The sequence below is a fragment of the Eriocheir sinensis genome, chromosome 46 (assembly GCF_024679095.1).
Source record: "Eriocheir sinensis breed Jianghai 21 chromosome 46, ASM2467909v1, whole genome shotgun sequence".
Lineage (NCBI taxonomy): Eukaryota > Metazoa > Arthropoda > Malacostraca > Decapoda > Varunidae > Eriocheir > Eriocheir sinensis.
In genome coordinates, this window is record NC_066554.1 from 12,040,410 (window position 1) to 12,065,409 (window position 25,000).

The following is a 25,000-nucleotide window of genomic DNA, read 5'->3' on the forward strand; positions in this document are numbered from 1 at the left end:
CTCTCTCTCTCTCTCTCTCTCTCTCTCTCTCTCTCTCTTTTCCATCATAATCTCATCATCCCTCTCCCCCAACCTATAATCTCTCTCTCTCTCTCTCTCTCACACACATCAGATATGTAAAATGATTATCCTTCACCTGTATGTGTGAGTGTGTGTGGGGGTCATAATCTGTCAATCAGATTGTATCTTACTGACTAACCATGAGTAGAATGTAGCAATTTTAATTATGCCACGTAAACTGTACTGCATTGTGGGCATCTTGCTTTTCCTATCCCTAAAGCCTGGACTTCTAACGCTGCCTAGTAATAAAGGGGAAAAAACTCACATTAAGCTGCACATGACTTTCTACTCAAGCTCATTCCTATGCTATATAAATCCCTTATGAAAGAGTAAACCACCATCTGCATTCCTTTATCCCTTTCGCTGGTACACTCTGGAACAAACAGCCTTCCTTTGTCTGTAATTCTTCCCTCCCGCCTACGACTTGAACTCTTTCAAGAGGGGAATATCAAGACGCCTCTCCATCTGTAACTGACCTCTCTCCAGACCATTCACTTCTATTTACTTTTATAGGAGCAATGCTTAGTGGGCTTTTTTTTTTTTTTTTCCCTTGAGCTGCTTCAATTACACACACACACACACAAAAAAAAAAAAAAAAAAAAAAGCTTCCCATTCCCTTGACCTACTAACAAAGACCAGAGCTGGCCAGCCTCGACCTCTGCCTCACCTGCTTCTCCAGACTTGCCATCGGTTGCTGCCACTGCCGAGCCCCCCGCAGGAGGCTGACCTCGTGGGGGGTTCCTGGCCGACGTCTTCTTCTGGGGCTTGTCTTCCGTCATCCTGCAACACAAAAGTTCACCTTCATCAACTGGTTAACATATATTTCAGTGGCGATATTTGCTCAAAGTTTTCAATATGGGGCGATTTTCAATAATTTTAAATGCAGAAATTCAATTATCATAAAACAGAACCTTGTGGACACATTATTTTGGGGATAAATGCAGAAAGTAAGGCAAATACCCTGAGACACACTGTGCGGTATTGCAGAGGCCGACACTGAACCCATACGCTACCACTACATGTTTTGGCAAAACTTAAGAATAACCACTCCAAACCAATATTCGTAGTAATTTAGCATGTGAAAGAATTATTATTATAATGCATTTTCGTATACGTTTTACCTTGGGGAGGGGCCAGGGGGGCAAGCCTCTTTAATTATAGAGTTAGGTGGCTTGGGTTTTCTAAGTCCATTGTTATTGTTTCACAACCTCATCAAGCCTGACATGATAACCAATATCTATATCCTTGCAAAGCATATCAAGAATTTATCAAAAATAATATAATAACCATTGGCAGGCATCACAACCAATAAAGGACCTTGCACAAGCACTAATTTTGTTGTGCAAGTGTAACTAATTTTGCTCTTGTGCAGCGGCATGAGTGCAATATTACACAAGACTCTGAGCAATGCACAGCTGATACTCACTGGAGAGCAACACAGTGCAAGTCACTGCACAGCACCCCACCACTAGACTTAACAGATCTATTCAAATTTAACATCACCTGCTGGGTGGGGCTTTGACCCCCATCAACCCTTCCTTAATTTAAAATATCCAAATATGTCATCACCTCCTTAGGGGGGAACTTTGTCCACCCTTGACCCCTTGTGTGTGTCATGCACCACCCACTCAACAGGAAGAGCAGACGCCCATTGAACTGTTTCTGCAGGGAGGAATGGTTATAAGGAAAGCTGAATAGTACAAGCCATCTCAGTAACTGCCCGGAGCGGCGGGTGTAATACTGGAGGAACACCAAAGGGCGTCTTGACGATACCGATCACACACTTCATCATCACCTTCCCCTTGTTGGATCAGCTTCACCTAAGCTTAGGAATGCCCAGCTAAGCCTTTTTCAAGCTGTCATAATGGTGGGGCACAAGAGCGTCGGGCAGGGTGTGTAGCGTTGCGTCAGTCCCAGCAGCATCCCTACACGGAGATGACAGCCACACACTGACACACAGCCACACACTGACACACAGCCACACACTAGCCGTTATGTGTCCCCGCCAGGCCACACACGGCACACAATGGACAGTAATGGTCCCCGCGTGCCCCGGGTACTCACGCGGCGCGGTGCTCACGTCCTCATAGTCGAGAAAACGTCCAAACTTTGACAGGTGTGAGGCAGCAGAGCGCCCGGCCGCCAGCCTCCTCCTCACTCCTCCTCTTCCTCTTTGGAGCTGATGATGATGCTTTCTGTTGCTTCTTGGGGCTTTACACAATAATTTTCATTCCTTTGTAGCCTTGTTAATGTTTTTCTCTCTTTGTTGCTAGTTTTTAACCCAATAATGGCTCACTGTTATAATGTATTAAGATCCGCAGCGATAATGGATTCAAAAGTCATGACTCTACGATATGTCGCATCTTAATTAATTGGGGCTTTATACACCACAGTTTTTCTTCCTTTGTAGCCTTTTCAATTGTTTTTCTCTCTTTCTTGCTAAATTTTAATCTAATAATGGCTCACTGTTATTAATTAAGGTATTGTGACCCGCAGCGATAATGGATTCAAAAGTCATTAAAAATTTGTCCTCTGTCGCATCTTAATTCAATTGGGGCTTTATACACCACAATTTTTCTTCCTTTGTAGCCTTTTCAATTGTTTTTCTCTCATTCTTGCTAGTTTTTAACCTAATAATGGCTCACTGTTATTAATTAAGGTATTGTGACCCGCAGCGATTATGGACTCAAAAGTCATTTCTCCTCTGTCGCATCTTAATTTAATTGGGGCTTTTTACACCACAGTTTTTCTTCATTTGTAGCCTTTTTAATTGTTTTTCTCTCTTTCTTGCTAGTTTTTAACCCAATAATGGCTCACTGTTATTAATTAAGGTATTGTGACCCGCAGCGATAATGGATTCAAGTCATTAAAAATTTGTCCTCTGTCGCATCTTAATTAATTGAGGCTTTATATACACCACAATTTTTCTTCCTTTGTAGCCTTTTCAATTGTTTTTCTCTCTTTCTTGCTAGTTTTTAACCTAATAATGGCTCACTGTTATTAATTAAGGTATTGTGACCCGCAGCGATAATGGATTCAAAAGTCATTTGTCCTCTGTCGCATCTTAATTCAATTGGGGTTCCTACCATTGTATCTTTTTAATTTCCTGGTGCTCCCTTCACATGTATTAATATTTGTATAATCTCACTCTGTCCTGCCTGGGGGTAGGGATGGCATGTTCCTCCCTTCTCCCTTGTTGTTTACCTGCAACAATAAACTATCAATCAATCAATCAATTGGGGCTTTATACACCACAATTTTTCTTCCTTTGTAGCCTTTTCAATTGTTTTTCTCTCATTCTTGCTAGTTTTTAACCTAATAATGGCTCACTGTTATTAATTAAGGTATTGTGACCCGCAGCGATTATGGATTCAAAAGTCATTTGTCCTCTGTCGCATCTTAATTCAATTGGGGTTCCTACCATTGTATCTTTTTAATTTCCTGGTGCTCCCTTCACATGTATTAATATTTGTATAATCTCACTCTGTCCTGCCTGGGGGTAGGGATGGCATGTTCCTCCCTTCTCCCTTGTTGTTTACCTGCAACAATAAACTATCAATCAATCAATCAATTGGGGCTTTATACACCACAATTTTTCTTCCTTTGTAGCCTTTTCAATTGTTTTTCTCTCTTTCTTGCTAGTTTTTAACCTAATAATGGCTCACTGTTATTAATTAAGGTATTGTGACCCGCAGCGATTATGGATTCAAAAGTCATTTCTCCTCTGTCGCATCTTAATTTAATTGGGGCTTTTTACACCACAGTTTTTCTTCATTTGTAGCCTTTTTAATTGTTTTTCTCTCTTTCTTGCTAGTTTTTAACCCAATAATGGCTCACTGTTATATCCTCCCTTCTCCCTTGTTGTTTACCTGCAACAATAAACTATCAATCAATCAATCAATCAATCATATTAAGGTATTTTGTGACCCGCAGCGATAATGGATTCAAAAGTCATGACTCAATCAGCCTTTTAGGATAATTATAAGTTATATTCCTCGCCACTCGTATGGAATACGTCATTGATTATGTGTTTGTAGTGTAAAAAGAGTATAGGTAGCCATTATAGAGAGCCGAGAAAACCACAGAGACGAACCACAAAGAACGCCATTATTTGACAGTCATATAACTCTAAAACCGTTTATTTTCCATTTCAGTCCATTAAGAATATACTTGTTTTTTTTTTACGTACACAAAAATATATACATAATAGAATACGAACCAGTATATAAGAGAACCACAAAGAACCAATTTACTCCATAATCTGAGTCATATTACTTTAGAACCGTCTTTTTGGTTCATTTCCGTCCATTTAGAATATACTTTTTTTTTTTACGTACACAAAAATATATACATAATGTAATAGAACCAGTAAGAGAACCACAAAGAACCAATTTACTCCATAATCTGACAGTCATACTACTTTAGAACCGTCTTTTTTGTTCATTTCCGTCCATATAAAATATATCTTAAGCTTTATTTTAATATATACTCAAGAAATACACCAAAAAAATAAAAGGTAAACAAACAATGTGCTGAGAGGTTGTGTCAGATTGTCGCACTCTGCCTCCTGTGTTAGCCAATTTTCCACCCAAAAACTACTTCCTTGACCCCAATAACTGCCCTCATATATATTTATCGTTAAAATGGTTAATTATTGGTGCTTTTTGGCAATAGCTATGACTCAGAAACCAGTAAATACGAGGCTCTGAGTACGATAATCTGGCAACGGTGGACTGTTGACACCAAAGAGTTGACACTGATGCTGAGTACGCCGCTGACCGCTTGCTGCTGGCTCCTGCTGACTCCTGCTGACACGAAGAGATAAGAGTAATTACAGGCAGCAAAAGAAGGGAGATCAAGGCGTATAAAGACCCAGGAAGATATAGAAGGCGTCAGAGGGCCTTAGAAGTAGGAGACTGGTGTGGCGCTGAGTCCTGCTGAAGTGCTGACTGGCTGGACACGAAGAGAAAAATAATTCCAGGCCATAAAGGAAGGCAGATAACGGTGTCTGAAGACCCTGGAGGCGATAAAAAGCGTCACAGGTCCACAGAAGAAGAATAAGCCTGGTACTGAGTGCTGATCGAGTGAGTGACAGTCGCGGTGGTGCTGAGTACTGACCAGTGACCAGCATGGCGTCCATCAGCACCAAGGAGAAGCTGCTTTCCCTCATCGACGACACGGAGCTCATATCCAAGTAAGACACAACTCAGTGGAACCCTAAGCCTTGGGGACAAAGGGCGCTGAGGTCAGCAACTCAGGGGTGCTGGGAGTCAGTCAGCCATGGCCCGCTGCACCCTGGGACTTTTTTAGGGCATTTCACACCATTTAGTCCACTCTTTGGCCCCCAACATTCATTTGCAAATTGAATGTGATTGGTTAGGTTGTATATACTTATTGCAGCCTGATATTAACCAGGAAAACTGCAATGCTTAACCCGTCTGCTATGATTGGCCTTCACTGGTAGGCTGGTAACATATACTCCCATGTCTTTCTTTTCCTCTGTGGTGGATAGTGGAGTGTTGCCCGTGTGGTATTGGTATGCTGGATATTCCCTCCCAAGGTGCAGGACTACATTTTTCTTCATTGAATTGTAGCAGCCACTTTTTGTTGCATTCATGTAGCTTGGTGATGTCTTCTTGTAGTTAATCTACAGTCAAGGGGTCAACTTAATGTTATACACAGAAGTTTGCATATCACATTATTGTCTTTAGTTTACAGAATGACAACATCAAGGATTTTTTCCCCTGCAGGGAGCTCCTCGAGAACAGCATCGCCCCCAAGCAGCAGCGTCTTTCCCCAGCCGACCTGTCACAGCTCATTGAACTCCTCATACACAAAGACAGTGAGCTCAAGGAAACCATTAAGGTGAGTCTTCCAATTATATACCTCAAGTTCTCCCTGTTCATACACCTCCTCTTGCTTACTTATCATGTACAAAGACTGGAAGAACAATTACCTCTTAGTTCTCCATGTTCCTATTAATTACTTTTCATACACAGATAGTCAGCTGAAGGAAACATTTAAAGTGAATCTACCAATTATACACCTCAAGTTCCCCCTTTCCTATGCTTCCTCTTACTAGCTTACTTCTCATAATGAAAGACCTTGGGAAAAAAAATTAAAGTAAAGGTTTGAAATTAAAAGGATATTATCAGTTTAATACCAAAGGTGTCTTGAAACTCCCTTCTTGAAAGAGTTCAGCCTATAGAAGGAAGGAAGATATACAGTGTAAGGAAGGCTGTTGCTGTGTAGTAGTGAGTGTGTGTGTTTGTCTGTGTTCCAGCTGGCCAACGACCAAGCCAGGATAGCCAGCATCATGGACACGGTGCAGGCCGAGGTGGACCGCCACGACCAGATGATCCTGCAGCTGGAGAAGCAGCTCTATGATGCCCATCACATGCTGGTGGGTCTCACTCTACACACACACACACACACATCTCGAGTCAGAGAGATGTTCTGTGTGCTTGAATATGTAATAAGTGGAAGTATTTATTGTCTCTCCTTTGACTTTTCTTGTGGTTAACTTGCATACATATCCTCACAATTTTCTACTGTGATTTCACCTGTGGCTAACTTGCATATGTATCCTCACTAATCCTAGTGTAAACCCTAACAAGGAATGTGTCTTTCCACCAGTCCATGGCGCTCTATCAGGCCCGGCAGAAAATGCAGAGCATCCTGCGTGCCAACAAACGTCCCGTCAACAGCGAGGAGCTCATCAAGTACGCTCACCGCATCTCCTCCACACACTCTGTCTCAGCGCCAGACACCTGGCAGCAGGGCGACCCCCGCCGGCCCTACCCCATCGGTCAGTGCTCAGGAGTCTTGGGTCATAGCCACACTGTGCTGCACTGCCCTGCTAAATGGAGACTCATGTAGGGCATTTATTTTACTATTCTTATGTTCTTGTTTTGTCTCTTGTTTGAATAGATCTGGAGATGCGCGCTGGATTCCTTGGGCAGAACGGACACGCGCTGCACACACACTCACACCTGGCAGACTCCCTGGCCAGAGGACATCATGCAGGTGAGTGGTCCCCATCCTCTCTCACATTCATGTTTTGTATACCACTTTTAGTAGGTCAGCCTGGCATTCATTTCCATCTTTAGTATCCATAGAATTTAAGTGAGGGTCAGTCTGAGGGCCGACCCACTTGGTTGACACTCAGTGATCATGGGTAAGTCTGTAATGCTGTGGCTCAAAGGGCAGATGACTCTAGTATGGACAATATTGAGGGATGAGGGAGCCGGGTGAGCTGTGGAAGGGTGGAGGAGCAAGCATGGAGGTGTCGTAGGATGAGAGTTGCTTAGATTCAGCTCTTGTTCTACCACTGAGTTACCTTCAATGGCATGAGGAATTGCAGTGAAAATTGTTCTCAGCAACAATGCATGTTAATTACCTGGAAGCAGCAATCACTTGTAGCTTTGAGAGTAACTAAAGCAATTATTGATGATATATTTATTGCTTATGCAGGCCTTACAACATGCCGGCTCAGTGTATTTCCAGGCTCATGTTTTCCTTCCCACTTTCCTTTCACATGCCTTTCCTTTTCCTCTCAGCACCCTTGATACCTTAGCCACTTATCTTTAGTAATGTGCAGCAGGAGTTAATACACTTATCCTATGGTTAACAATGTTTGCAGGTGTCTGATGGCAGTGGTGTGACCCTTTCTCCTTAGTTAATAGTGTTATCTACATCATAATATTTGTGGGTGTTCCAGAGAAGTCCTGATTGGTTGTAATATCTGTAGTGTGACTTACTTCATAATATTGCATTGTCAAGGCTTGCTTTATAATGTTCTCACCCCTTCCTATCCTGTCTCAGAGCCAACCTCCTCAGGGCTGGGCGGCACCTTCTCCTGGCAGCCCACGGGGGACCTGCAGGTGCACGTGGGCAACCACACCTCGGTGGTGGTGGAGAAGAAGGAGCAGGAGGACGTGGAGGTGATGAGCACAGACTCCTCCTCCTCCTCTTCCTCGGACTCTCAGTGACCTAAGTGACACCCTAGACATCCCTTGTGGCCCCCTTCCACTGCCTGCTCTGGTCCAGGGCATAGAACTCCTTGCTAACACAGAAAAAGTTTAGCTTCTTGCCCTGTGTGCCAACTGTCAGTGTTGACTTGCCTGGCTGGCTGCCCAGGGAGGCGCTGAAGGGCAGCAAGCACCCTGCAGACCGCTGAGTGCTTCCTCCGTGCCAGGCTGGACCAGTGTTGTGCTGAGCAAATGTCAAGTGTTATGTAATTCTCTGGACAAGGATTTTCATATTGTTTAATTAAAATAAAAGTGCAGTTTTTGTAATATATTTGACTTGCCATATGAGTGACAGATGAGTACATACGCATATTGAAATGGGTTTACACTTCAAAATGAAACAAGAACTTTGTAGGCACACAACGTCGTAACTGTTTGCCCTGAAGTGTGTTCAACAAACCGTGTGACAGGAGGAGGAGGGCCTCACATGGCAAGATGTGACTGACCATCTCTCCTGTCAAAATGTTTAGCTACATAAAAACCTCTGGGTGGAAGATAGAAAACATGTTCACTAGGATACAGTCTAGCTTAGCTCCTTCAAAGTGAATGACTATCAATAAACATAATATTCCATGAAAATTATGCATACTGTCCTTAATACTGAGTTACATGGTTGGCAGGCAAGTTGCTAATGTTCTTCAGGGCTACACACACTTATAAGAATCTAATGCAGCATAAATGAAATAAAAACCCACAAAGCAGTCAGTATTAAAGTGACATGTAACTACAAGGATGAGATGCTACAAGTGTTTACATCTATGGTAAGATCAAGACTAGATTATGCAGCCGTGGTTGTGTGGTCACCTCCTGAAAAAAAAACACATATGCATGCTGGAAAGAATACAGAGTGGCAATGATAATGATACCAAGCTGAGGAGAACTGCAATACAATGAGACCACAACCTGGGTATCCTACATTGCAAGAAAAGAGCAAGGTGACAATCATGGCATTCACTCGTGTAAGACAGAAGACTTGTTGTTAGGGGGTAGTGGAAAGACACAGGCATGGGGGCATAAACTGGAAACCTGAAGAGAAAGGTGACAATCATGGCATTCACTCGTGTAAGACAGAAGACTTGTTGTTAGGGGGTAGTGGAAAGACACAGACATGGGGGCATAAACTGGAAACAAGCGAAAGGTGTCTTAGGGCCGCTTTCAGTCATTTTGTTTGTTTTGATAGTTACCAATGGCACCAATCGCCGCTATAGAATTTCCACGTAAAACTGGCCGATGGGGTAGTGGCGGCTGCGGGGTTAGCCTAGCCCCGCACCTTACCACACGCTCAACACCTCTTGCTTCCTCTGCAGCTGCCACTACCCCATAGGCCAGTTTCACGTGGAAAACTATAGCGTCGATCGCCGCCATTAGTAATGATCAAAACAAACAAAGTGACTGTGAAAGAGGCCCTTAATCATGGCATTCACTCATGTAGACAGAAGGCTTGCTGTGTTAAGAGATAATGGAAAGACAAAGGGATATGAACATTAATAAAAATGCAAGATGTGGAATGGGTATAAGAATATTTGTTTTCCCAGATAGAATCATAAATACTTGGAATAGCTTGGATGTGGAGGTAATCTGAGTTAAGAACATCCTGAATTTGAAGCAGAGTTGGACACAAGACAGCACAAGTTAGCTCAAATCCTGCACACGACAACTCGGTAAATACACACACACACACACACAGATACCACAGCTCATGCCTCAGGAACTTCCCAATACTGCCAACATTAATATATATAATAAGCTACTTTTGCCATCTGTGTGGAAACCAATACAAGTCTTATAAACTTACAACTCAAATCCTGCATATAAACACTTGGTAAATACACACACAGATACCACAACTCATGCCACAGGAACTTCCCAATACTGCCAACACTAATAACTATAATAAGCATTGGTGGGCACGATAACAGAAAACCTTATTCCCGATAACCGATGACTGATAATGGAAAACTTTATCGGTGATAACCAATATTTGTTAACTGGAAACACAAATATAGGTGATAACCGATAACCGATACCTGATATAAATCCACAATTCTGATACTTGCTTGCAATAAGTCCGATTGGCGAAAACAATACTATATTGATATTTCAAATAAAAAACATAGATGAATTCAAATTTTCATTATCTGTATTTCAGAAAACTTACAAAACCTGAAAACCACACGTTGACATGTAGCCTACACATGGACGGTAATATTAGAAATGCCTGAACTGGTGTTGTGTTATTTGGCGTCCCCACCGTCAAAGCTGGCGCTTCTGTTTACAAACACTGGTCTCTCGTGAACTGCGCATGCTCAGACCAGCAAGCGTAGACCTGTACAGTCTCACAAAGCTTTTTAACCGTAATTAAGAGTTGCTGGAAGGCTGAATCAGACACAGTACCACTACCACCATCCCCGCTGTTTCTACCTAGAGCGACACTCTGTACGAGTTATATTTTATATGTACAGAGTGTCGTTCTAGAAACAGCGAGAATGGTGGTATTGTATGTCTGATTCAGCCTTCCAGCAACTCTTAATGTGTTAAAAGCTTTGTGAGACTGTACAGGGCTATGCTTACTGGTCTGAACATGCGTGGTTCACGAGACCAGTGTTTGTAAACAAAAACGCCAGCTTTTGACGATGGGACACCAAATAACACAACACCGGGTGCCTTCAATACCATGGCATGCTCACAAACGAATATGGAATATCAAATTTGAGGCAGTGAATAATCATTTTTGGGGCAAAGTTAAGTGATTTTTCTCTCTGATTTTTTAGTCTAACATTAAAAATAACCTAGTGTTTTAATGTTAATGATCTAAGTATGAAATCTCTTCACCGAAGATATTTCATACCCCGAAGTTTTTTCTATACAGCACCGGGCGCCCGGGCCACGCATGCGCAGTAGGGAGGAGACGTTATTTTTCTGAAGCGGAAAAATGTAGCGATTATCGCTAGTTTGGTTACAAAAGTAACGAAGATACCGATATATATTTAAATGAGTAGCGGAAGGCTGATAACCCGATTTTGTTATCAGCAATAAAGTATCGCGATGACTTATCGCGATAACACCAAGCTATTGTAATAAGCTACTTTTGCCCTGTGTGGAAACCAATACAGGTCTTATAAACTTACAGCTCAAATCCTGCACACAACAACTCGGTAAATACACACACAGAGATACCACAGCTCATGCCACAGTAATCTCCCAATACTGCCAACACTCATAACTGTATAATAAGCTACTTTTGCCCTGTGTGGAAACCAATACAGGTCTTATAAACTTACAGCTCAAATCCTGTATACAAACACTTGGTAAATACACACAGAGATACCACAGTTCATGCGACAGGAACCTGCCAACACTAATAACTGTATAATAAGCCACCTTCGCCCTCGGTGTGAAAACCAATACAAGTGAAATAAACTTGTCTTCTACAGGAATCAAGGCCTGCCACACACATGACAATCTCTTAAGACAACTGGCAAGAGGCAGGTTATCAGTTACATATGTTATCCATTCAACCTAAACAATACAGTACAATATTAGGCCCTGCAAAAGGTATCTGGGGTTAATACGTCTTGTCACTGAATGCCCGAACGTAACCTGCCACAACACACACACACACACAGAGTAAAAGGAGAAAAAATAACTTGCTTGTAACAGAACAGTAGGAAATAATGCCTCACTCCTGTGTTCAACCTCCCTATGGATATCTGGGGAGGGCAAATCACTACCTTTACAGGCACTCAGTTTTTCTATAAAGGTCATGTAAGGCAATTCTGTGACTTGTGAGGGAAAATGCCACAGGGAATAATGGACGTCTGGGGAGGGTAAGTCACTCTCAAAGGCACTCAGTATTTTAATAGGGGTCAGGTCAGGCAACTTTGTGTATGATGCCGCCAATGCCACAGGATAAATGGACGTCTGGGGAGGGTAAGTCACTCTCAAAGGCACTCAGTATTTTAATAAGGGTCAGGTTAAGCAGCTTTGTGTATGATGCCGCCAATGCCACAGGATAAATGGACGTCTGGGGAAGGCAAGTCACTCTCAAAGGCACTCAGTATTTTAATAAGGGTCAGGTTAAGCAGCTTTGTGACTGGTGAAGGAAACTCTCAGTGCCACAGGAAATAATGGACGTCTGGGGAAGGCAAGTCATTCTCAAAGGCACTCAGTATTTTAGTAATGGACATGTCAGGCAGCTTTGTGACTTGAGGAAACTCAGTCACAAAATAATGGACGCCTTGGAAGGCAAGTCATTCTCAAAGGCACTCAGTATTTTAGTAATGGACATGTCAGGCAGCTTTGTGACTTGAGGGTAACTGTCACAAAACAAAGGGGCATATTGGAAGGGCAAGTTATTATGAGAGGCACTCAGAATTAGTAAGGGACACGTCAGGCAGCTTTGTGACTTGTGAGGGTAACTGTCGCAAAACAAAGGGGCATATTGGAAGGGCAAGTTATTATGAGAGGCACTCAGTACCTTAGTAATGGACACGTCAGGCAGCTTTGTGACTTGTGAGGGTAACTGTCGCAAAACAAAGGGGCATATTGGAAGGGCAAGTTATTATGAGAGGCACTCAGTACCTTAGTAAGGGACACGTGAGGCAGCTTTGTGAATAATGCCGCTGGTGCCACAGGAAAAATGGACATACGGGCAGGATCAGTCACTCTCCACGGCACTCAGGAAGGGCCACACAGGTCAGGCAACTTTGTGACTGGTGAATGATGCTGTCAGTGCCACAGGGCCAGAGATATGGACTTAAAAGTGCCCTGACAACAACACTAAGGGCCGCTTTCACAGTCACTTTGTTTGTTTTGATCATTACCAATGGCGACGATCGATGCTATAGTTTTCCACGTGAAACTGGCCTATGGGGTAGTGGCGGCTGCAGAGGAAGCGAGAGGTGTTGAGAGTGTGTGGTAAGGTGCGGGGCTAGGCTAACCCTGCAGCCGCCACTACCCCATCAGCCAGTTTTAAGTGGAAATACTATAGCGGCGATAACAGCCATTGGTAACGATCAAAACAAACAAGACGACTGTGAAAGCGTCCCTAAGGCAGTGATGGGTGAATGTATAGTGACAGGGACGGAGGAGATACTTCACAACACACTGCATGTTATTATCTTCTTCTCATATAATGTCCTCACTTTCCATGGTGGGGCTGGACAGACACACTACATACCTTCTTTTCATGCTTGTTCTTTTTCTTGTTAAATGCACTTTATTTCCCTTCTGAGGCTGGATGGGCATACTACACAGCTTATCATTTTTTTTGTTTCTTCTTCTTCTACTTGTTCAATGACCTTATTTTCCTTATGAGCTTGGACGGAGTCATTACACATCACTGCGTATTTACCCATCAGTGCCTTCTAACCATACCACTCGACACAAGCCCGACCCTGAATGGAGGAGTAACACAGTGACCATTACATAACACTACGTATTTATCCTTCAATGCCTTCTATCCATAACATTAAACAAACGCCCAGCAGTGAATGGAGTCGTAACACACTGGCCAGTTCTGTTCAGTTGAAGGTCGAGGGGAAAGCCTTTGAAACAGCCTCCCTTTGCTTTCTCTTATTTTTGGGTGGTTGTAGTCTGCTGCCCTTCCCTTACGCAACACTATGCACTACACGTCACTATGTACTCACCCATCCGTGCCTCCTTTCAGCAACACTAGACGAACAACAAACTGGAGTAGTAAGACGCTGACCACTAGAAACACAACATTATAACTGGCAGCTTGGTAAAGGACAGATTACGACAAGCATTACTTCTGTTGAGTCACTGCATTTTTACCCACCAGCGCCTCCTATCAGTAACACAAGACATGACCAGCAGTGAATGGAGTAGCAACACACTGACCACCAGAACCACTCAACATTATAACTGGCAGCTTGGTAAAGGAAACACTACTACTACAAGCATTACTTCAGTTGTGTTTTGTATATATATAAACACACACACACACACACATACACACACACACACACTGTTCCTTATACTTCCCCTATATAGGACTTAAACTATTGGTAACTACAGCTCTGTAAAAAGTTGTATCAAAACACAGGACGCATCATCAGTGGCGGGGTAATGAGGCGAAAAGGAAGCATCGACGTTGTACTTTGAAGGTTGGACGTAATGGCGAGTTAAGCAGAGAAATGACGGACAGACAGACAGCATCATACTTAGAACACTGCATTATAAAACATTTCGTCGCCCAAGAACACAAATTTAACAAGGCTCTCGTAGGAGTTGTGGGCATTTCCAGGAGTAGTTTATGACCCTGGTGGTGGTTTGACCCTTTTTCTGTACAATGAACCTGAAGAAACACTCATTGGAACCTGACGGACACCCTCTTTGACCTTTAGAAATAGTTGACATGAGAAGCAAAAGTGTCCTAAAACTCGTATACCCTCACAGATAACAACATTCAATTAAAGTTTGTGTTAAAACCGTTGATTACTGATGGTCTTTTGCGACAGTTATGGAAAATACAGTGTGCCGAGTATGATGACCTGCCAACACTGGACGGGTCACAATGGGTCACCTTGGGTTATGCTGGGACTAAATCTTTACCCAGTACCTACCAGGGAGTGTTTTGGAATCCAGGGCTTTTATTATAAGATTCTCAACAGGCTCACTCAACCTGTTGCTTGTAAGGGTTTGTTGATAGATTCCGTTCTCTCTTTTCTGTGCAACTTTTCAATTTCCCTTCATTTCTTATTTTCCTGTACTATAAGTGTTCTGGTGCCAGTGTTTTTGTTATGTGTAAAATTCTCAGCAGCCTCACTCAACCTGCTGCTTGTAAGGCTTGTAAGGGTTTGTTGACAGATTCAGTTCTCTCTTTTCCATGCACCTTTTCAATGTCCCTCTACTTCCTTTTATTTTCATGTATAAGTATATTTGCATCCCTCTGGCAGTGGTTGCTAACCCAGTCACACACTCTTATATGATGACTAATAAAGACCTCAGCATGTATGTATATATTAAACATTTGCATCAGCCATGAATGATGACAAGAGGCTGATATGCTAACTGCAACACAAGCATTATTCTATGGATGGATACAGTTCTCACAACACTATAAATATATATTCTCTTTGTTTTTCAAGTCTCAGCAGCTTAGTCATTGAACTAGTTTGGTTGAAGGTCCGTTAGCCCAGCCCATGGTCTTCAAACAGACCCTGGGGCGTCTCCTCCTGCAAAGGGATAAAAGTACATCTTGTTACTCAAGGCAGAACACCGGGAAACTGAAGCTCGGAAAGGAAGATAAAGTTAAAACCTGTGATGTCTGGCCTCAGCTTTGGTCAGCATGGCACGCCTCACATCACGGCAGGCACGTAAAATAATATTCGCCTGTGCCACCAGTGGACTGGGGCGGGGCTGTCCACTAGGCTCCTCAAGACAGCCTTCCAGCACTATAGGCAACACATAAAAAAAAAAAAAAAAAGAGAGACCCTGGAAGCAACTACGAGGCCACACCACTCGCACCAAACACCCATCCAAGGCTTCCGGCAGATCAAAAGAAAATGTACCAAACCTCTATACTTCAGAATGAGACATCAGTAACAGCAGATAATAATTCAAACTGCTTCATTTCTGGATCCCTTGACTTGTGGACAAAATGAAGAAATAAGTGACTGAGACGAAAAAGTGAAAAGTGTACTTGTTAATATTTCACACCATTTCATTCTTGCATCCCTTGACTTGTGGACAAAATGAAGAAATAAGTGATTCAGACAAAAAAGTGAGCAGTGTACTTGTTAACCCGGTAGCAGCGACGGGCCAAATTTGTGGCTTTACCGTGTAGCAGCGACGGGCCAAATTTGTGGCTTTACCGTGTACCAGCGACGGGCCAAATTTGTGGCTTTACCGTGTAGCAGCGACGGGCCAAATTTGTGGCTTTACCGTGTAGCAGCGACGGGCCAAATTTGTGGCTTTACCGTGTACCAGCGACGGGCCAAATTTGTGGCTTTACCGTGTACCAGCGACGGGCCAAATTTGTGGCTTTACCGTGTACCAGCGACGGGCCAAATTTGTGGCTTTACCGTGTACCAGTGACGGGCCAAATTTGTGGCTTTACCGTGTACCAGCGACGGGCCAAATTTGTGGCTTTACCGTGTACCAGTGACGGGCCAAATTTGTGGCTTTACCGTGTACCAGCGACGGGCCAAATTTGTGGCTTTCCCGTGTACCAGTGACGGGCCAAATTTGTGGCTTTACCGTGTACCAGTGACGGGCAAAATTTGTGGCTTTACCGTGTACCAGTGACGGGCAAAATTTGTGGCTTTACTGTGTACCAGCGACGGGCCAAATTTCTGCCATGATATAAACCCCCCCAAAATAGATGATGCATAAACTGATCACAAATGCGTTGATACATATTATGAAATGGTTTGCACGAGTGATGATTTTTTCTCGTTTTTCTCGCTTAGAGGGAGGGGCCTTTGAGAAACGTGATCCCCGCAGCTACTGGGGTAATAATTCAAGCCATTTCATTCTTGTCTCCCTGGGCTGGTGGACAAAAATAAAGAAACGGGTGAGACAAAAAAAAAAAAAAAAAAAAAAAATGTATTTGTTACTGATTCAAACTTTCATATTTGCATCCCATGACATGTAGAAAGAAAAAAATAAATAAGTGAATGAAACAAAGACTAAAAAGAGTGTACTTGTTAATTGTCCAGTTTCAGTTCTGACAGCACTGGAAGAAGCAGCAGCAACTCAAGGGCAACAACACAGTAAGACGCCACAGCAGCAGTATAGTAGTGTAGCACAAAAGCCCCAGATTCTAGTACAGGTTGAGAGTCCCTTACCCGAAATTCCAAAATCCGAAAGTTTTTTTAAGACTGAGGTAGCGGGTTTGGGTGGCTTTAGGGATGGGATTGGGCGGCAACACAGTCCTGGCAACTCTGGTCGTCACAGTAACACCTTCGCTCGTTACTCATTGTGATAACCGTGTGTTGTGTGCTCTGTGGTGTAAAGATATTGTTGAAAATGTCAAAAGTGCCTGCAGACAGATAAAATACAATCGTCCCTCAAATAGTACGGTTTCCAATAGTTCAGTTTTGGTTTTATGTGGATTTTCTCAGAAGATTTTTTAGGATTTTTAAATTTCCCGACGAGCAGAGAATTTAAAAATCCTTAAAAGATCTTCTATGACAATCCGTATAAAACCGAAACCGAACTATTGGAAACCGTACTATTTGAGGGACGACTGTATTCCGAAATCCAAAAAAATCCGCAACACTTTCGATCCCAGGAATTTCGGATAAGGGATTCTCAACCTGTAGTGATGACAGGACTGCAAGACCCAGCACACTAAGCCCACCACACCCATCATGCATGCAGTCCCCAACAGTGTGAAGCAGGACACTTACTTACCATTGCATGAAGCTGCTTGGAGAGAGGATATTTTTTTTTCATCTTTTTCTTCATTTTTTAAATTTTTTTTTATAAGGGAATGAAGTGCCTGTGTGTGTGTGTGTGTGTGTGTGTGTGTGTGTGTGTGTAAAGGAGGAAAGGTGAATGAATGAAGGAAGAGGAGGATGAGGATGAGGAGGAGGAGGAGGAGGGGAAAATAAACAGAATAAAAGATAGAAAAAGAAAATAACAGAATATAATACAAAGAGAAATGAAAGAAAGAAGATAATGGCATAAGAAATGGGAAGAAAGGAGAAGAAGCAGAAAGAGGAATAGAGGAATGAATGGAGAAAAGAGGAGGAGGAAAAGATAAGCACAAGAAAAAAAGATTGAAAAAGAAAAGAAAAAGGAAATAGCAGCGGAAGAAAAAGTAGAAAGAGGAATGGAGGAATGAATAGAGAAAGGAGGAGGAGGAGGAAAAGATAAGCACAAGAAAAAAGATTGAAAAAGAAAACAGAAATAACAGCAGAAGAAAAAGAAATGAAGAAAGAAAAAAAAGAGGAAGGTTACATACATACTACTCTGTCCATGCAACCAAAACATTTACCCCTTGAATAAGACACACACTCTCTCTCTCTCTCCTGCCCCAACCATTACCTCAATAGCTAGTTACCAATGGCTGTTATCGCCGCTATAGTATTTCCACATAAAACTGGCCGATGGGGTAGTGGCGGCTGCAGGGTTAGCCTAGCCCCGCACCTTGCCACACACTCTCAACACCTCTCGCCTCCTCTGCAGCCGCCACTACCCCATAGGCCAGTTTCACGTGGAAAACTATAGCGTCGATCACCGCCACTGGTAACGATCAAAACAAACAAAGTGACTGTGAAGGCAGCCCTTAGTCTCAAGAAAGTCATGTTTGCTTGGTATCAGGTTTCCCTCGTGCCAGACATCCCATAAAAGTATACTATTAACCCTTAGATGGCGGCAGTGTCTCAAGAGTAGCTCCCCCTAAAATTAATCGCCTAGACATGCTCGCACAGACTATATAAAATCTGAAGCATTATAATAGTCATGAGGACGAGATCTGTATACACATTTTTGAAGCAGCTACCTATCCCTCAGCACAGAACCGAGTCTTCCTATCCTAAAACAACATCACCGAGGCATAGCTAAAAGGATGTGTGTGTGAGTGGAGGGGCTATACAAAGATGGGACCCTCATGACCTCTAAGGCTCTAATGCCCTCTAAAATTAATCTCAGGGTCTTTATTCCGATAATTAAATAAAAAATTGAGAAGACTGGTGGAGTGCCCCATCTGAATACCCTGATGGTGGAGGGTTCCTCAGGCTCAAATATATCTATAAAGCTGCACACATGAAGTCCTCTTAGGTCTACTTCTATTACTACTACTACTCTCAATAATAATAAAAAGAAACCATATGGATTCATCATGATATGGGTGAGTCAGGAAAAATGTTGACAAGTGCATTTTGTATTTTCTTTTGACAGGGTTAAGGAGCTGGATTGCTGTTTATTATACCAGGTATGCTTCCATCAGTTTCTTAATGTGTAATATGACTGGCATCGTGTGTGTGGTTTATAACTTACTGATGACAAGTAACTGTGTGTGTGATAGTGGGGTCAGGTGGTAGCATCTTTTACAATGGATCTCAGGGTGTGACTTACAACAGTTCCCCAGTCATGTCAGCCAGTGGTAGGGGTTTGTGGCACTCACCAGGTCTCTCACAGGGATCCAGCCCGTTAAAGAGGTTAATAACTTTTAAACAAGTGTCACGTGGCATGACAGTGCAATTGAGGAGAGTGAGGGCCTTGGTGGTGCTGCGTTGTGCATGCAGCAGTGTCCCTCACACCACTGATGGACAGCCCTCAACACTGCTTTCATTTTACTTTCAAAAGTGGCCATGGCAATGATAATGATGAGGATGAAAATGATGCTGATGCTGATGATGAAAAGGACAAACATACATATATTCACCTGTATGAAGGAGGTTCTGGCAGAGGCCCAGGAAGGGGTTTTATATATATATATATATATATATATATATATATATATATATATATATATATATATATATATATATATATATATATATATATATATATATATATATATAAGGAGGACAATGCATCCACTAGCAGGAGCAGCATTAGGAGAAGGCCAAGGTACATACTCTGACCACTAGGGGGAAGAGGGTGAAGAAAATGCTATGGTGCAAATTAGGTTTATTTCAGCAGTTGTACCACCACCAGCACATGCTGGCTCACTACCTTACATGGGAGAGACCCTGGGGGCATGGCTGGCCCCGTGCCCGCCACCACTACTGTACACTACTCTCCAAGCCCAGAGTCTAAGAGGGAGGGCAGCAAGGGAGGTGGGACCGAGGCCGTCAGTCCCACCTTCCCCTCGCTGCCCAGGTGTTGAAGGTAGATGATCTAAGAGAATATGTACAGTCAACAAAAACTAAAGTATTTCACCCTCGTGGAGGTGACGGAACCTGTGCACCGGGCACCACCAGAGGCACAGCCAGGCAGCATGCCACAGCCTCTGTCCAAAGCCATGGCTGAAGATATTGTTGTTGTTTTAAGATTTAAGGTGATCTAAAGCATAAATATTCTCACATAAATGGAGAAAAGGTTAAAGTTGAAGCTTCTACCAGACTGGAGAGAGGATGTGTGAAGGGACAAGCTGCCTGGACACCTCTCCCTGCCTTGGACAGGTAAGAGCTATGGTGTGTCTCCTTGTAAGCCGTCACACATGATGTTTTAGCGCTAAAGGAACCTCTGGCTGGGCGTAAAGATATACACTACCTTGTTTGTTTGCTGACTGCATGCACCACAGTGGCTGTGAGAACTAAGCCTGACCACCTCACTAAATGCTCCATTCCCTTAATGTAAGTAATTGCACACTCTTTTACTTCTTGTCCCTAATGTTAATATCCTCGATGACACTTAGAAATGTAAATTGTTCAAAGTTTCATGGTAATAATATCATCCGCATGTCATGTCAAGTGGGTTTGAGAGCCTTCGAGAGCAATGTTACAGAGAGCCTCAAATAAGACCCATATCCCTAAGGGCCATTTCCACGATTTCATCCTAGAAAAGGAAAAGGGGAGATAACATATTAATAAACTTGCTCACTCCTGGGGTGATGAAGAGCCTCACTATGATACAACCAACCTAACTAATACCTGCGTTATAACCTACCTTCTGTCTCTTAATACCAACCTAGCTAGTTCTGTTATAACCTAGCCAGACCTGTTACAACCAAGCTCACTTTTTTAACCTAGTTGCTTCCACTGTTATAATCAACCTAGCTAGCTCTGTTATAACCTAGCCTACCTCTGTTATAACCTAGCTAGCTAACTGATATAACCTAGCTCCTACCTTTGTCATAACTCAGCCTCTTAAAATCAACTTGTCTTTTATTTCATTTCATTGTCACACCTTACTAATCCATATATGTGTGTGTGTGTGTGTGTGTGTGTGTATGTGTCTGTGTGTGAATGTGTGAGTGTGTGTGTGAGTGTGTGTGTGTGTGTGTGTGTTTCTGAGTACGAACTATTTAAACTGTACTATATATGCTTCAAACATGAGATACTACTCCTGGAAGTTATCAATTTATCACACTAAATAAATAAGAGTTTCAAATTCTAATCCGTGTGTCTCTGGACAACGAAGCCAAACAAAGCAAAAAACCAGTGGCCCATTACCAAAGTGTTTTAGTAATCCAATTTAAGGTAAAGCCTCAACACTACTGACTGACCCTATTAAAAGAAAGCTGGTGTTAACACTCCCTGAGACCTACTGCCCAAGGTTATGGTGTGGGACAAACTTGTGTGTGTATAGTGCTCAAGATAAGCATTTCTGAAGCGTCTCTATCGCGTGTTGTTGTGGCTAAGGGTGCCGGCAAAGCTTCACGGCGTAGAGCTGAGTTTGTGGAAAAGCAGAGCAGCGTGAAGCACAGAGAATGATGTCAACCTACAGGTTTTTATAAGTCCTGGCGGCAATGACCCCTCCCACTCATACAATACTATCGCACGTTGTCGTGGCCAAGGGTGCCGGCAAAGCTTCACGGTGTAGAGTTGAGTTTGTGGAAGCACAGAGAATGATGCAGAATTACAGGTTTTATAAGTCCTGGCGGCAATGACCCCTCCCACTCATACAAAACTATCACGCGTTATTGTGGCAATGGGTGCTGGCAAAGCTTCACGGTGTAGAGTTGAGTTTGTGGAAGCACAGAGAATGATGCAGAATTACAGGTTTTATAAGTCCTGGCAGCAATGCTCCCTCCCACTCATACAATACATCACGTGTTGTTGTGGCAATGGGTGCCGGCAAAGCTTCATGGTGTAGAGTTGAGTTTGTGGAAGAGAAGAGCAGCGTGAAGCACAGAGTGATGTGGATTTACAGGTTTTATAAGTCCGGGCGGCAATGCTCTCTCATACAATACAACCACAAGGCTTTTAACCTGGTAGCAGCGATGAGCCAAATTTGTGGCTTTACCCATACCAGCAACGGGCCAAATTTTAGGCTTGATTTAACCCCTCCAAAATAGAGGATGCATAAACTGATCAAAAATGCATTGATATATAATGATTTGCGTGAGTGATGATTTTTTCTCATTAGTTCGCTTAGAGGAGCCTTTAAGAAAACATGATCCCCGCAGCTACCAGGTCAAGCAGTATGGTATTAAGTGTGACCTCACCCAAATCACCAAAGCAAAGACTGTATCCTTAGGCCTACAAATACACCCTTGTCATAGGTTTGCACTTAGTTATTTGAGTATATAAGTGTTTAGATGACATTTCCTTTCCTCAGTAAAGTCTGTGGTACTTAGAAATATGATCTTTTCCTGTTTTTTTTTTTCTTTTGCAATGTGATGAGTCTTTTAGAGAACATGACATCATTCCATACAGATAATTCTGCACCTGACACACACACACACACACACACACACACACTCTTCGCTGTTACAACAAAGTGCAGAAGGGCCTCAGTGAGCCTAGCGTGCCACACTCAGCCTCATGCACAGTGCCGGGTGCCAGTGCCGGTGCTGGGTGTGTGCTGCTAAGAAGTGGCCTCAAAGCACTAAAATATTGTAACCAGCATAATAAGCCGCCATGTCCATTGCCTCAGTCTACACGGGAGTCGGGGGAAGAAAGAGAGACCACGAATTAGAGGTTGACGCTTTGCAATGGGAAAAAATTATAGTCCATATTCTCAACCTTTCCAAACTCACACACCCACATTGAATTTCCTTGTGTTAGTATTTCCATGGGGGGGTTGTTTTATGAGCCTAGTGATGGTTAGATGTTGAATTAGAGGTGGGCACATTGCTATAGGAAAGATTTTGGGGCCCACACTCATATATGTTCAGGCTTTAGTAGAGGTTGTGTTGGTAGTATTTCCATGGGTAATTTTATGAGCCTAGTGATAGTCTGACAAGGCTTCTGATGTGTAATAAACTTAAAATGCGATGGGAAAAGATTACACTCCATATTCTCAAAGCTTTACGGGACCCAAACACATACACACACACATTTAATAAGACTTTCGGAGAGGTTGTGTTAGTATTTCCTTGGGTAATTTTATGAGCCTAGTGATAGTTAGAGGAGAGGGAAAAAGGAGATAAGATGAGAAAAAAGAGGGAAGAAGGATGGAGGGGAAGAGGAGGAAGGATGGAAGGAAGAGGAAAGAGGAGAGGAAGAGAAAGGAGGAAAGAGGAAAACAGAAAGGAAGGAAAAGAAAGACGAAAGGAAAGAAAAAGGAAGAAAGGATGAAAGAGGAAGAAGAAATGAAGGAAGAATGAAAAGGAGAAAAGAATATATGGAAGATTAGAAGGAAGGAAACATTATTATGCTCTAGAAATGTGTGACTAGGAGGTGAAAATAAAAGAAATATCACCCATGGAAAGGACACAACAAGAACTGATAAAGATGTAAGAATATTCCGATCTCTCAACGGAACACAGACTGAAGAATAGGATACTTTACTGAAGGAAGGAGTAGAGGAAATATATTATGCTCTCAGAAATGTGTGATTGGGAGGTGAGAAAAAAATATCACCAATGGGAAGTTAACATCAGGACACAAGAACTGATGAAGATGTAAGAATATTCCGATCTCTAAAGTGAACACTGACTGAAGAGCGGAATGCTTCACCAAATGTAGCTGTGCCAAAAGTGAAGTGTAAGTGTAGTGGACATTTTTTGTCTTTTGTTTTGCCCTTGAACTGCCTCCCTCACTGCAAAAAAATAAATAGTTGTAAAGTGAACAGTGTGAGTTTGAATCCCACCTTTAGAAAGCTGTGTATAGGCAAGATGAGGCAAGGTAGGTATACACACACACACACACACACACACACACACTGAGTAAGCAAGACAAACCCAAACAACAAGGGTATTCCATCACCTTTGAGATTAAAACATTGAAAGGCATGATCAGCATTCTTAACCCCTAAAGGAAGGGCTAGAGGGTGATTTTCTGCTCACGGAGGGTGCGCCACGTTGCTAAAATTTGTTGAAACAGGTGTTCTTCAGCAATGCCCTGTGTAGCCATTTCAGACAAAACACAATAGTTCATCGTGCTTTTACACTGTCAACTAGAAATCCCTCGGTTGCAGCACGGCGGAGATATGACATTGGGAAGCACAGATACCAGATTGTCCTATTCAGAGCATTGTATTTACCAGTTTCTGACCCATAACTATTGCCAAGAAGCACCAATAATTAACCATTTTAATGTTAATTATATATGGAGTCAGTTATTAGGGTGGAGGACACAGTTTAGGGGTCGGAAATCGGCAAACATATGAGGCTGAGTAAGACAAGCTGGCATCGTTGTTGGGAAGTACATATTTCGGTGGGAAAGTGTGTGACGGGAATTCCTGCACCCCGCCTTGCTGCCTTTCTCCGCCCAATCACGCTGGCCATCCTTTGGGGGTTAAGATTCTTAGCAGACACTTTGATTTGCGAGCCATACCCAGATATCAGTCACTTGAACTACAATGTCTACTCAGGGAGGGTAGTGGGTGGCAATTGAAAGTTCAGCTCGTGATCATATCGTGGTGAATGACACACGACGTTCTTTGAAGGAGTACCACAAGAGTGAGATAAATGGCAATAAGGTGAAGCAAGTATTTAAATAGCACCCAATTGTAGAGGCTGGGCACAATTGTAACAGTTCTGGAGTTGAAGTCTTCTTGCTGAATGCGTGGTTTTTAATTTGCTGATGTGTTGAAAGGAAGGTTGATGTTTTATTGTGAAGTGATCGGTACTTTGTGAATGGTAAGTAAAGTAATACACACACACACACACACCTACTGAACACTATACAGTCTTATACAACAATGATACTGACCCTACAGACTTAACTTCAAGAAATAACTCATTGTACTTTGAAATGCTTAACTGGCAGCCATTCCAACCTTTCCTTCACCCCATAGAAATAATAATAATAATAATAATAATAATAATAATAATAATAATAATAATAATAGTTTCCCCTATTTTCATGGACCCACTCTCT

At 42.6% G+C, this 25,000-nt stretch overlaps 3 protein-coding genes across 17 annotated transcripts in view; 1 reads left to right on the top strand and 2 right to left on the bottom strand.

The window, feature by feature from the left end:
* Positions 1-2,338, bottom strand: part of LOC126981130 (histone deacetylase 6-like) — a 49,248-nt gene extending 46,910 nt beyond the window's left edge. For 2 of the 5 annotated variants that reach the window (XM_050831844.1, XM_050831843.1), the window contains exons 1-2: positions 2,125-2,334; positions 728-840 (exon numbers count right to left, since the gene is read on the bottom strand). In XM_050831844.1, coding sequence (XP_050687801.1) covers positions 728-839 — 112 coding nt within the window. In that variant the 5' untranslated portion in view covers position 840; positions 2,125-2,334. Of the gene's footprint in view, positions 1-727; positions 841-1,855; positions 2,034-2,124 lie in introns of those variants that run through there. The other 3 variants (XM_050831842.1, XM_050831840.1, XM_050831841.1) reach the window with 3 other exon arrangements.
* Positions 2,339-4,774: 2,436 nt separating this feature from the next.
* Positions 4,775-9,610, top strand: LOC126981132 (mediator of RNA polymerase II transcription subunit 4-like). Of its 2 annotated transcripts, XR_007733752.1 has the most exons (7): positions 4,775-5,254; positions 5,811-5,925; positions 6,344-6,463; positions 6,697-6,868; positions 6,991-7,086; positions 7,885-9,025; positions 9,129-9,610. XR_007733752.1 is itself a non-coding variant. In XM_050831848.1 (6 exons), the coding sequence occupies exons 1-6, from the start codon at positions 5,190-5,192 to the stop codon at positions 8,049-8,051; spliced, it is 735 nt and encodes a 244-aa protein (XP_050687805.1). In that variant the 5' UTR covers positions 4,775-5,189; the 3' UTR covers positions 8,052-9,610. The 2 variants fall into 2 exon arrangements, 1 of the variants encoding a protein (XP_050687805.1); XM_050831848.1 differs by having other exon boundaries at positions 7,885-9,610.
* Positions 9,611-13,389: 3,779 nt separating this feature from the next.
* LOC126981133 (AP-1 complex subunit sigma-2-like) overlaps positions 13,390-25,000 on the bottom strand; it is a 35,179-nt gene continuing 23,568 nt past the window's right edge. For 7 of the 10 annotated variants that reach the window (XR_007733754.1, XR_007733758.1, XR_007733753.1 and 4 more), the window contains one exon: positions 19,686-25,000. This exon is cut by the window's right edge. Coding sequence is in view for 3 of the 10 variants with exons in the window: in XM_050831849.1 (XP_050687806.1) it covers positions 22,555-22,611 (57 nt within the window). In the remaining 7 variants the exon portion in view is untranslated. Of the gene's footprint in view, positions 15,290-19,685 lie in introns of those variants that run through there. The other 3 variants (XM_050831852.1, XM_050831849.1, XM_050831851.1) reach the window with 3 other exon arrangements.

Excerpts from the sequence above, each read along its gene's own strand:
- LOC126981132 (XM_050831848.1), top strand. The coding sequence starts at position 5,190 with ATGGCGTCCATCAGCACCAAGGAGAAGCTGCTTTCCCTCATCGACGAC. Across the intron at positions 5,926-6,343 it reads AGCTCAAGGAAACCATTAAG|CTGGCCAACGACCAAGCCAG; the intron begins GTGAGTCTTCCA and ends TCTGTGTTCCAG. Across the intron at positions 6,464-6,696 it reads ATGATGCCCATCACATGCTG|TCCATGGCGCTCTATCAGGC; the intron begins GTGGGTCTCACT and ends TCTTTCCACCAG.